The 13,015-nt window shown below is 43.5% G+C and overlaps 1 protein-coding gene across 1 annotated transcript; it reads left to right on the top strand.

Moving 5' to 3' along the window:
• The first annotated feature begins 5,995 nt into the window (after nt 1-5,995).
• Nucleotides 5,996-13,015, top strand: Ankrd1 (ankyrin repeat domain 1). The gene is made up of 9 exons (XM_038348436.1): nt 5,996-6,019; nt 6,615-6,794; nt 7,679-7,816; nt 8,116-8,223; nt 9,176-9,274; nt 10,426-10,524; nt 10,698-10,796; nt 10,912-11,010; nt 12,889-13,015. The coding sequence occupies exons 1-9, from the start codon at nt 5,996-5,998 to the stop codon at nt 12,997-12,999; spliced, it is 957 nt and encodes a 318-aa protein (XP_038204364.1). The 3' UTR covers nt 13,000-13,015.

Here is a 13,015-nt window from a genome sequence, read left to right as displayed (position 1 = left end):
TGTGTAGTGCATATATGGTTTTGCAGTTTTGGGTACTTATTTCTATTTTTTTTCATTCTATGATTTTCAAGGTTTCAATTCAACTTTAGACCCTGTGGTGGTTTGAATAAAAATGGCCCCATAGGCCCATAGAGAGTGGCACTATTAGGAGGTGTGGCCTTGTTGGAGGAAGTGTGCCACTGGGGGCAGGCTTTGAGGTCTCAGATATTCAAGCCATCCATACCCAGTGTGTCAGTCTCTCCTTGATTCCTGCAGATCCAGATGTAGAACTCTCAGATGCCTCTCCAGCACCATGTCTGTCTGTGAATAATTTTTCTTTTAATTTTTCCTCTCTGTCTCTCTCTCTCTCTCTGTGTCTCTGTCTCTCTCTGTCTCTCTCTGTGTCTCTGTCTCTGTGTCTCTGTCTCTGTGTCTCTGTCTCTCTCTCTGTCTCTCTCTGTCTCTCTCTCTGTCTCTCTCTCTCTCTCTCTCTCCTAGTGCTGGGAACGAGACATAGGGGCGGGGCCATGATGGATTGGACATGCGAGAACTCTACCACCAAGTATATTCTCAGCCTAAAATGAATTCATTTTATTGACTTGTTTCTCATGATCTTCATGTTCAGGTGGAAGTTCCATCCCAAGTCCCCTCCCCTGGGAGTTGCCTCAGTTCAGACTCTGCCCCCAAGAAAGCCCGCCAAATGATGACCCCTCCCCAGAGATGCTCAAGACCACTCCCACCGCTCCTCCAGAAAACAAACACGTGGTTTTCTGATCTTCCTTTCACATCTTTTCCCCGGGGGGGGGGGGGGGGGGGAGCTTAAAAGCCATACAGGAGCATTGGTATCCATTAAACCAGGGCTTTTTCTAATTCGGTTCGATTTGATCTGATTTGGATCATTGCATTGGCTTATTGAACGGCAGAAACTTTTTACTTCATAAAGACAGTCATCAATAATCAAATTCTGAGACCAATATCAGGACAGCCGGACTGTCTAGTGCAACTTAAAGAGCACATGCATATGTAGATCTGCATCCTGGAGTGATGTTCTCAAGATTGAGTGGAAAGTAGAAACAGGTGGAAAATTTTCTTAAACACCAGTATTTGTTCTGTAGTGCAGAAATTTGTATTTTGCTTATCTGAAATCGTGGGTGTAAGTTTTCATGTGTTAGTTTGTTTTTTAAACTTCAGAACCCTCTAAGATGCACAAGTCCTCAGAACCCCTACCCTAGGAAATGTTAATTTACATCTCTGGGGCTCTAACTGGGAGGTTGAACTCTTTAGGGTTCCTTAGTATTTGAAGGAATATAACGCAGCGCTACCCTTCAGGGTCCTCAGCCATAAGCATTTACCTTTAACTTTCTTTATGACTAGAGGATTACCTGTTAATTACCATGAGAAATGATGCAATTTATTGCACACAAAAAGGAGAATTCAAGCGATGTGATTTGGCTGGAAATGAATTTGAGAATCTCACTGGAGTTCAGCTAAATATTTATTCAGCCCCATGGCTTACCTAACATTTGTCTATTCCTTTGAAGTCCTGGGCCCTTAGTGACTGCTAAGAGTCTGTCAGATCCTGAAAGTAGCTGAAGTCAACTGTTGGAATGGAATTATCTGCGTTTGCCACCGGGAAACATTTTACATGGCGCATTGTCCATTAACTTGACTGCCTTGCCCCTGGTGTCTGTGTAGTTGAGATGAGGTTATGTCAATGGCAGAACTGACAGCGAGGTGCTTCTCCTCACTCTCACACACTGCCTACTGTCAGGCTGAGAAACCAGGAGCCAGACAGACTCGCTGGTGGGCAGACAGACAGGGAGAGGGGCCATGGTTAGGTAAGAAAGGTGGAGGAGAATCTCCAAGGTGGTCAGCTTCTCCCTCAATCTCCTGACTTGAGACAAAAGCCTGGCAGCTTTTGTCTCAGGTCAGCGGCTCCCCTGCTGATGGATTGGCTCATCAAGTTCACGGCTGGATCAGGACACGCCACACAACAGTGGCAGACCAACCAACCATCCTGCCTGTCTTCAAAACTGACCAACCCTAAATTAGGGGAGAAAAACTCTTCAGAGGCTTTAAAACCCCCAGGCCTCCAGGAGAGACTGGATTTTTTTTGGCTTCCCAAGTTTCCCCTTTGCTCACAAAGGGTCTTCTTCTCTGTGTGTCTGTTGCATGTGTGTTTCCTCACCCATAATAAATGTCTTTCCCACTAATTTTGTCTGTTGTATGAATTCTCTACCACTGCATGTTGTACTTCAGGATTTTCCTGCCTTAATTCTTTAACTGGCAGAGAAGACAAACCCAACCAAGAACGCCAGACTGTATCATCATTTCTAGCCTGTACCATTTAGGGGGCTTGTCTGGAATTTCTTTTGAAGACTGCGTCAAGGCCTCTAAGACCTCCAGCCTTTACCTACTCAGTGTCAAGAGGCCTCTAGTATTCTGAACAGGAACTCTCTGTCCACTCAAGACAGTCCTATCCAGAGCCCAGAGTAGAAACATTCCAGTTCTTATGTTCATCTCTCGACAATGGATGCCACAGCTCTGTTGAAAATGTCTCTACCAGTTTTATGCTGTTCGTGTAGGGATGATTCCATTCCTGGTTGGCAGGTGAGAGGAGGCAACCTTAAAGTTTGTTTGCTTGATTTCCTGACTTCCCTTTGGCATTTTCCAATGAGTCATTCTTGGCTGTAAAGATACTTGGATTCAGGGCATTTATCTGAGCCAAGGAAGGTGAGCAGGATCTGGGACCAAGAGGCTATTGGGGGGGGGGGTGGCAAAGAAACAAGTATAATAAACACAACAGTGGAACAAGATGTCTTCCAAGTCAGGATCTGGCTGCAGTCCTTGGGGCTCTCCTCTTAGTGCTGACTTAGGTTGTTTAAGGTCAAAGAATATTAATAACAATAAAATTTGATGTGCTTTATAAAATGCCTTCAGTTTCAGCAAATAAAGGCAACCACTGTGAAAAGTGCCCTGATCATAAGTAGAAGTCAAGTAAGATATGCATTGCAAATGCAAAAGTCATCTAGCTCCTTAAAATAACCAGGTAGATTTGTTTGTGCTGGTAGAGAATGATCTCCAAGGCCTATTAGTAAGTGTGAAAATCATATATCAAATAAACACTTGGCAAGAGCTCAAGAGAGCAATAGTCTCTATGTTATTGATCTTTTAAAATGATATGCATGTTCCCCATGTGATTAAAAATAGACCCAGATGTGTGAAAATAGAATATTTGATATTTATGCAGAAAGACAAAATTACCCTTGGAGCTGAACTATAGAACCTGAACATAGGAGGGGTCTGAGGATCCTTTCCAGTCCTGGGTACTAGTCCTGACTACTTCTCTGACTCACATATTCTCTTGCTCTACCAAGGATTATAATTCTGATCATCTGTCATTTAATCCATCAATGCATACATCCCGAGAAGACAGCAAACCTTGCACAGTCCCTCCAGCTGAGCTCCAGGACCATTCTCTTGCTGGTTCTTATCAACAATGCCTGCTATTATGTTACCAAATGATTGGAGATTCAACTAAGAGATTTGTTGCTTTAATCCATCTTGGCAAAGAAAGATTATGCCTAGAGGCCATGATAAAGCCAAACATACAAACCTCTGAATTTATCTGCTCTGTGAACTTTTATAGGAAGGAAGACCCTTAAAATCATGTGGCAGGAGCTTTCTCTTCCGGTTGAGAAGTTTTGCCCTCGATTTTGACGCATACAAATGATTTAAAATACAGTTTTTTCCTTATCTGTTGTTGAGACTAAATACATCTAGGCTCAGAAAAATCTACACTTAGGATTGAAATATAGCTCAGTGGTATAGCCCTTGCATAGCCATGCATGAGGCCTTGTGTTCATGCCCAGCACTATGAAAACCAGACCAGAATATACAATCAAAAAAGCATCCTTTCATGTTTAATAATGACAGATCTAACCCACTGGGAGGAAAGTCTGTCTGACAGTGACTTTGCCTGTCATGAATGCTTCCTAGTTCATCCCTCTGTGAAATTTAGTTCATTCCAACGCCCCTACAAGCCCAACCTCTATAAAGTGTTCATTGGGATTTTCTGGAGCTTCTCATTCAGGATCAGCCAGAATCTAGCGGGAAAACCACCTGAGAGAGGAATGGTTTGGGTAAGGCTTCCTCCCCATTCTGCATTCTTGGAAGTGATATGCTCACAGAAAGCCTTTAATCAGGTTTGTTTGGGCTCTGAGTACATCTGAGTAGGTACAATATCAGGAAATTTGATCTGGTCCCATGATTTTCTGCTTCTCACGGGTGGAACTATGAGGACCTCACCCTCTAGCTGTGCATCTATAGCAAGTTGCCTAATGTTTCTGTGCCTCAGAGTCTTCTCTGTAACACCCGATCCTTGACTTTGCTGAATTTGGAAGGCGCAAAGAGTTCTGGGATTCAAGGCTGCTTAACAACCCATAGTCCTTCCTCAAAGGAATGCTCGCACACTCCCGTTGGTTGTGAGTCAGGCCTGAAATAAAGGCACAGGAATGAAGAAAGCGACAGAGCTGCTTCTCACTTCCAGTGACCAAAGAAAATAATGTTAGCTCTGGAAAAGAAGAGAGCTGCAGTTGGCCTTTGGTAGTCTCTCCCAGGACAGGACATTAGGAGAGGTGAACCCAGGGAACACAAGGTGTCAGTCAGAGTGCTGCTTTTCAGGACAATATCTCATTCTGAACGTTCTAGAAACACAATTTATTGGACGAACATTTTAAGCAGGGAGAATGAGAATAACAATCATGTTCGCTGGCTGGTGAATTTGAGGAGGGACAGACATGAAAGATCAATATAAGAAACACACCATCCCAATTGACTCTTTCCCCCAATACTACCACCCTCCTTCCATTCTTCTTTCTTAAAAACATCTTACAGGTGGCTTTGAACATAGAATTTTTTTCCTTAAACTATAAAAAGACTTAAATATTTATGTTTTTCATAATTTAAGATCTCAGCAGTGAGAAGCCAGAAGCAAGTATTTTTATCTCTTTCGGGAGCAAAGCTTGTGGCTTTTTTGTTTCAGTGTGAGGGGCAGAACATGAAAAGCCTCACACATCTAAGCGGATGCTCTAACATTAGCCCACTGATCTCTAGCCTCAAATCTGCATTTTTCTCGGGCTTGCTCAGGCTTTCTCCACAGCATTTGAAAACTCTGTCTCAATGACAGCACCAAGGTCATGCTTCTGCTAAGAACTGGCCTCCCATCTGTCTCTGGACCGCACTGTTCCATTTTGAGGGAAACACTCTTGCTTAGCCTTTGGTTTTAGAACACAGTAAGCATGCCATGTGCTAATTATGGTCGGTGACGCCATAAAACGAAAGTGCATTACCGAATGCTTTTAATTACTTATAATGATGGTAAGGTGGCATGTCATGGAGCCATTTTAGCCCCAGACATCACTCCAAAGAATTCCAAACAGATATAGACAAGTGCCACCAAGACCCAGCTCCTTCCCCTCGGGCTCTTTATCCACAGGAATAGGATGTCCTGAAGCAACACTTCCCCCAACTTGAGTGCTGATAAGTCCAGTTATCAGAAAGATATTGCTGTGGGTGTGATGCACAGCGCTTGCATTTTCCTCCGATAGGTCAGTCCCATGAAAGCTGGCAAAGACGGAAAAAGAGCCGCGATGTGGTGCAATATTAACAGACAGCTGTCCCTGGCTTCCCGATAAGTAGGATGACTCGCATTGCTGAGCTGTGCGGTCACTGCCAAAGGAATGGCCCTCTCACATTTCTTCCTGATTCGTATACACTGTGGCCAGCTTGTCATCTCCCTCTTGGGCTTCCCAGACACTGAGTCTGGAATGAAAATTCACCTGCCTCTGAGCTGGCCATCGGTGGGGGCAGGGGTGATACTTGACTTCCCAGGTTGGAAGATTATCTCACCCAGCTCTAGCTATATAACCAGCGGGTGTAGAGGGGCTCTGTCAGGACAACTCCAGGGGTTCACCCACGAGACAGAGACACATCCACACTCGTCGCTGCCAGCACGATGGTACTGAGAGTAGAGGAGCTGGTACGTAAGACGTCTTCGTCACCAGACCAAACCTGGTTCATCTTGGCTTTTATGTGAAGCCCAGAAGCCCTTTCTTTTGGGGGCATAATTTAATGTAAGGGGAGTCTGCAAATGTCAAGTATGGAACAGGGTTTGTTTATGCCAGGAAACGAGTGGGAAAACTCAGAGCTGACAGCTATACATATTTCTTGTTTATTGTCTTCTCCTTGGTCTCATTACTGTGATATGCAATACTGTGGTTATCATGCCTTGGGGTACAAGTTTTATGGCAAAAATAAATGCCTGGACACTGCACAACTCAAGACCGAAATGAAAGAAATGAAAAGTAAGTGGGCGTGGTGGTGAATTTCCTAAGAGAAAGCGGGTTGCGTGGCTAAAAGTAATTTTATGTGTGCCAACCTGATGTACACCTTGTCTTGCTCTTGAGAGAGCGGGTCATCCTGGGAGATCTGGAGTTATGCTTCCGACAGTACACTATCTGGGTGTGGCGCTCATCATGGAAGAAGGACAGAGGACCTCCAACAACATCCTTTGTGGAGAGTGATCCTAGGATGGGTAGCATTGGCACTGACTTCACCGTCTTCCTCACATATAGGTAACAGGGAAGAAGAATAGCAATGGGGCCACAGGGGAATTCCTTCCTGGGGATTTCAGAGATGGAGAATATGAAGCTGCCGTTGCTTTGGAGAAACAAGAGGATTTGAAGACACTTCCAGTCCACCGCGTGAACCTGGAGGAGGAACAACAGAAGCGTGAGAAACAGCGAGAGGCAGAGGTGAGGACCTCCCCTGGAATCTAGCAGTGGGAGACTGGGGTGTAGAGATCCTTGAAGAAGGGGAGAAGGAAAATAAACTCTTCTAAAGATGTTTCTTCACCGAACTTGAACCCACAAAGATATAAAGAAGCAGTATTTTTGGAAATGATTTGGGAAATGATTCTTAGATGAGACCGTGACCTCTGGATTCTGAATCAATGATTTTATGTGCTATGGCCATGTTTTGATCAAAAGACAGAGAGATAGTCATAACTGGGGAAGCCCCAGTGGGACACACTGTTTACTTAATGTTGAGCCAAGATTTCTTCATTTTTATAACATTAGTTGCCATGGATTATAGTCAGAATAAGTTTGCTGTATTTAATGGCATTTGTTTTTGTTGAAGTTTTTATTGATATTTTATTGCTTACTAACATAATAAGAAGTGCACTAGTTATCAGCAACTTCTGTTCTTAGTCTATGAGTAGTGGGGATCACTTGAGAGAGAATGACATCAATATTTGAGCACTTAATATGTATTTTCCTTCCTAGGTAAAGCATACGTTAGTTTTTGAGAGTGAGAACACAAATTCTATAGAAATCTAGGACTTATGGTACTAATTACAAAATGATCACTGAAGGACTTCATTGCACCTCCATCCAATTAGTCAAGGGCTAGTTCTACAAGCAAAGGAAGTAAATATGACTTAGATTAAAATTAGACCCCAGATAACTTAATGAAAAAAATCCCTGAAGTCAGACATTTACTTAAGAGTGTTTTAAATTTCCTTTCTGAGCAAAGCATTCACACACTTCCTTAAGAAGTTCAGTCTGTTCATACACCACCATAGTTAGAACTCATCAGAGTTTTAAACATCTGATTTCTCCCCCCTCTCTCTTTTAAGCTCAAAAAGAAAAAACTAGAACAAAGGTCAAAGCTTGAGAACTTAGAAGACCTTGAAATAATCGTTCAGCTGAAGAAAAGAAAAAAGTACAAGAAAACTAAAGTTCCAGTTGTGAAGGAGCCAGAACCGGAAGTTATTGTAAGGATGGTTTGGTTTCCAGGACTGTGTACCCAAGTGGGCTGTAGGGGTTTATGCCGTGGAGAGAAGACAGCTGCAAAACCCGTGACTCTTTTTCTTTTCTTTTTTTCTCCTTTCTCCTCAATCTCTCTCTCTCTTCGTTCTCATCCACTTTCCCCTCCACTTCTTTACCACCCTCCTTTCTTCTCCTGCTCTCTCTCTCTCTTTCTCTCTCTCTCTCTCTCTCTCTCTCTCTCTCTCTCTCTCTCTCTCTCTCTCTCTCTCTCTCTTCTCCTCTCCCTCCTCCTTCTTCACTTTAGACTGAACCCGTGGATGTGCCGAGGTTTCTGAAAGCTGCACTGGAGAACAAACTGCCTGTCGTAGAGAAATTTCTGTCAGACAAGAACAGCCCCGATGTCTGTGATGAGGTAAGGCTCATCATGCCTTCCTGCAGGCTGGCAAATGCAGTCTGGGATGCCTTCCGCTTCCTGCAGGCTGGCAAATGCAGTCTGCGATGTCTTCCACTTAAAAGTTTCTCCAGCTGTTGATACATCTGCCAGGAGCATAAAAATGAATGTTTTTTTCTCCCCCACCCCACAACCCCCAAATACTAGATTAGCATGATGGATTGCATGGAGTTTTTCCTGTTCTCACATAATTCTGTCTGATTTATATGAAGAAAACTTGTCTTTAACTTAGATCCTTTGGAGAGACTTCCATAAAGGCAAGGCCAAAAAGTTTCTCCTGAAGAAAGGTATTATTAGTAACATCATTGTTCAGACCCAGATAACCCAGCATTCGAAGGGGGAGGTGGAATTCCTAGTTTAGCTCTGCCACTGCCCGATTTGGAGCAGCTTCCGTGCGTTATCTTCTCACGGTTTATCTGTAAGCATGGTCTCATGCCTCTGTTAGCCTAATGACTCGTTAATACAAAACCAACTTGTCAGAAGTCGTGACTTTGTATTGCATCTCTAGTGAACTGAGAGGACAGTTCATACCAACGCTGAGTTTCCTTTCTCTTAATGGTTTTCAATATTCGATCTAGCACCGATTCTGGATGGAAAAAACCGTCTGCCATACTTGACATATGCAAATACGAAAAGTGACATTTGACCCTGGAGATGGCTTTTGAGGTTTGAAGTCCACATCCCTTTGCCTTGGCCTTCAGCACTTAGAAAGGGTCTAGGCCCGGAAGCTCAGGTTCTAGCTGCCAGATGATTATTCTAATCCTGCAATTTCAGGAGCTGTGGTATTCTGATTCATTAAAAAAAAATCATGGCCTCTCTATCACTTAGGTCATCATAGGCCAAGCTTCATAGCTCTTGAAGGATTGTGCGCATTTTTATATGCACCACTATCTCTTGTTTTAATCTTCGACAGTATAAACGGACCGCTCTCCATAGAGCATGCTTAGAAGGACACTTGGCAATTGTGGAGAAGCTAATGGAAGCTGGAGCCCAGATTGAATTCCGTGATATGGTAAATATATTTCTCTGTTTGGAAATGAGCCAAAGTAAGCAGGCCATTTGAAAACTCGGGAAAATGTACAATGAAAATCTGGCCCGATTGGATTGAAAATTGATCTGAGAAAACTAGTCAAGAGCTCACTTCTCCATACAAAGGGACACTGGGCGGTGGGACTGGGTCATGTGGAAAGTATTTTCCAGGCGGCCTGAAAAGGAGAGGAGTGTTGCAGAGAAGAAGAGGAAGTGAAAGTTGTTGGGCAGAATTCAACAACCTCACCAGAGAGTTTGGGTCATTATCAAGTCAGTAGCATTCCTGGCCTCTCAACACCCCACTCCTTGCAGACAGCGCAGCCTGCTCCTGGCCCCTCGGCTGCCAGCAATGCATGTGAATTTCCTAGCTGTGTACTTTATATGATGAATGCCAATTGCCACGGATGAGATTTGGAGTCAGGCTGCATACTAAATGAATCACGGCTAAGGAAAGGGGCTGCTATTCAGACCCTAACAGTCAGCTGCTATGACTTCCATAAAGACCAGTAGACAATCTATTTTATACCCTGAAGATTGAACTGGGAAATGCTTCATTTATTTATATGCAGCTCAATTTGACATTATGGTAAAATGGAAAAGGAATAAAAAAAAATTCCGAAGAACCTAGCCTGAATTGAATCAAAGGGAAAAATATTGAAAAGTCTTAAGAAACTAATAATAATAAAGTTTGGATGAAGAAATGCCCAAGTTTGGAATCTGGAAGTCCAGAGATATACCAAACAAAGCAGAGAGGTGGCAATCTCTTCTAAGTGCAGCGTGCAGTGACCACAGTGATTGACAGCTGAGGTCCCTAGGTTGTGCTAGTATAAACACAGCACAGGGCCAGCAGGAAATGGCCAAAGAAAGACAGGAGCCTGGGATAAGGTGTTCGATCCAGATTAAGATATTCTGGAATATGATCAGACTTATTAAAACGCACACGAATCCAGCCACTCCCACACAGTTTAGCTGAGCTATTTAGAAGAACTTCAGAAGTGCCTCTCAAGACCAAGAACACCCGGAGCTATCACTGGCCTATATTCTCCGGGACCTTTGAAAACAAAGACCAACTCCCACTCCTAACAAAATTCTCCTTCACACTGTCTTGTCTTGTGCTTTCCCTTTCCCGAATAGCTTGAATCCACAGCCATCCACTGGGCATGTCGTGGAGGAAACCTGGACGTCCTGAAACTTTTGTTGAACAAAGGCGCCAAAATCAGTGCTCGAGACAAGGTATTTCCCTGCCTTAGGCTTCTGCTCCCTGCCTGCCACGGAGGTCCTCTGCCAGTCACACACACACACACACACACACACACACACACACACACACACACACACATTTGCAGGTGCCTCGGGGCCTCGACAGTGTCTGTTCTCACGCCTTCCTCCGTTTTCTAACTTTTTAGCTTCTCAGCACAGCTCTGCACGTGGCAGTGAGGACTGGTCATTACGAGTGTGCGGAGCATCTCATCGCCTGCGAGGCGGATCTCAACGCCAAGGACAGAGTGAGTAACCGACAAAGCTGAGACACCTTATTGGAAATCCCTCGGGCAAGCCAGGATACCCTGGCAGGATCCACTTCCTGGCGTCACACTTACTGCCTGCTTACCCTGCTTCTAGGAAGGAGATACCCCACTGCACGATGCTGTGAGGTTGAATCGTTATAAGATGATTCGGCTCTTGATGACCTTCGGGGCGGACCTCAACGTCAAGAACTGTGTAAGTAGTCAAAGCAAGGGTGCCACTGGTCAGCTTCCTGATTTCCAGAATTTCTCACATATTTGCAAGTATAATTCCCACGGTAGTAACTTTTGAGATACACTGATGGTTCCCATGTGTCTGTTTCCATTAGGACAAGTGTGACCTGGCAAGGACCCCGGTCACAGGGTCAAATATAGGGGAAACTAGAACTTCTGCTCTGACCTTAGAACCTAATAGTTCTTTGAAAGATTGGTCTTGAATAAAAGATGGTCAAAATTGTCACCTTTAAAATCCACACTGTGGGGCCAGAGAGACGGCCCGGTGATTACGAGCACTGTCTGCTCTTCCAGAGGACCTGAGTTCAGTTTCTAGCAATCACATGGTGGCTCACAACCATCTATAATGGGGTTTGATGCCCTTTTCTAGCTTGCAGGCATACATGCAGACAGAGCATTTATACATAAAATACATACATAAATAAAACTTACAAAAAAAAATAAAAACCACATTGGATAATTCCAACCTGCCTTGGTCATTCCTGGCTGAATAGAGGCTGAAGTAGGTGGGAATAAATACACCTGCCTTTCTTGAAATAGCTTCTTGTGTTACTGTGAGGCTGAAGGGACAATTAAAAAGGAAACTGAGTGTGCCCCAAATCCCAGCACTGTGAAAGAGGATCTTAGGTTCAAGACTAACTTGGGCTATGTGGAAGGGGAACCTGACTTGATGAGAAGAAAGAAGGATGAGGAGTGGGTAGGTGGCACCTGCTCAGCTTGGGGAATGTTAGCAGTAGGGTCCCCTGCTAAGTACTGGGATTAGTGTCACCCAATATTTCTCTCTTCAAAAATGAACCAAAGGTATATTCAAAGAAATCTTCAATGATGCAGAAGGTAAGGGCTTATTTATTTATTTATTTATTTATTTATTTATTTCAAGCAATGAGAGACCATAAGAAGAAATGAATGGTAATGCATATTGTCACTAGGGCCAGGTAGGTCACATAAATGACACTACTACTACTAAGTGTACTTAGTAGTAAGTGAGTGGCTACTAAGGTCTGTGGGGGTTTCTTGATGGTGGCTCTTTGCCAATCCAGTACCTTGAGGCACTGTGGAATTGGAAATCTTTCCTTGGTATTTACTTGGTTTTGTAAGTCACAAATTTACATTAAAAAAAATCTCTTGATTCTCTCCCTTCCTCTTTCCTGACCTGAGCAAAACCAACTCTCTGTGTTGATTAGCATATCAAAGCAGCCAGTCTACAACTTCTGGGATCAAGAGTACTTCCCAGCCTAATACAGATAGAAATACTTAGGATTTCTCCTATCTAAAGAGAAGAATTGCAAAGTGCTGTGGTTTTAATATGTATAAACTGAGACATGTGCATAAGGGAGATCAAATTTTGGACTGAAAAAATTATTTACATGTCACTAATATCAATTTCAAAGAAAGTAAATTTTATAAGAAACCCTAGTGAAAATTCTGAGTTGTGAAAAACCTACAGAGAAGTCAACAGCCGATCAGCAACTGGATGGTTACCATGGCTGGGTGGAAGTATACTTACCATAGGTCTTCAAATAATGCCTCCTCAGATCCTTTCTGGAAGGTCCTAGAAATATCTGCATACATTTTTGAATTTCACAATGACTTGAGGCTCTTTGTTAGTTTAGTGCCTAAGGACCAGGGATTTTTACCAATACCTGGGATAGTTCTGGGGATGGTGGGAGGAGAAGTCAATAGAAACAACATGAAAATCAGTGACAGGACAGTAAGAATAAACAGTAGACCACTCACAGCAAAAAGCAGATATTTTGATAATATGCCTCATCAGATACAGAGGGTGTGGACTGACGGGTACCTCCCACCTGGAAGTCAAAGTTCCCTTTCTTCTGTGTAGGCTGGGAAGACCCCCATGGACCTGGTCCTGCACTGGCAGAATGGAACCAAAGCAATATTCGACAGCCTCAAAGAGAATGCCTACAAAACCTCTCGCATAGCTACATTCTAAGGAAGGAGACTCTCGA

This window comes from Arvicola amphibius, chromosome 1 (assembly GCF_903992535.2).
Source record: "Arvicola amphibius chromosome 1, mArvAmp1.2, whole genome shotgun sequence".
NCBI classification, from domain to species: domain Eukaryota; kingdom Metazoa; phylum Chordata; class Mammalia; order Rodentia; family Cricetidae; genus Arvicola; species Arvicola amphibius.
This window is presented reverse-complemented; position numbering and strand designations above follow the sequence as displayed.

Coding starts and splice junctions, on each gene's coding strand:
- Ankrd1 (XM_038348436.1), top strand. CDS start 5,996: ATGGTACTGAGAGTAGAGGAGCTG. Junction 6,795..7,678: donor AGAAACAGCGAGAGGCAGAG/GTGAGGACCTCC, acceptor CTCTCTTTTAAG/CTCAAAAAGAAAAAACTAGA. Junction 8,224..9,175: donor GCCCCGATGTCTGTGATGAG/GTAAGGCTCATC, acceptor AATCTTCGACAG/TATAAACGGACCGCTCTCCA.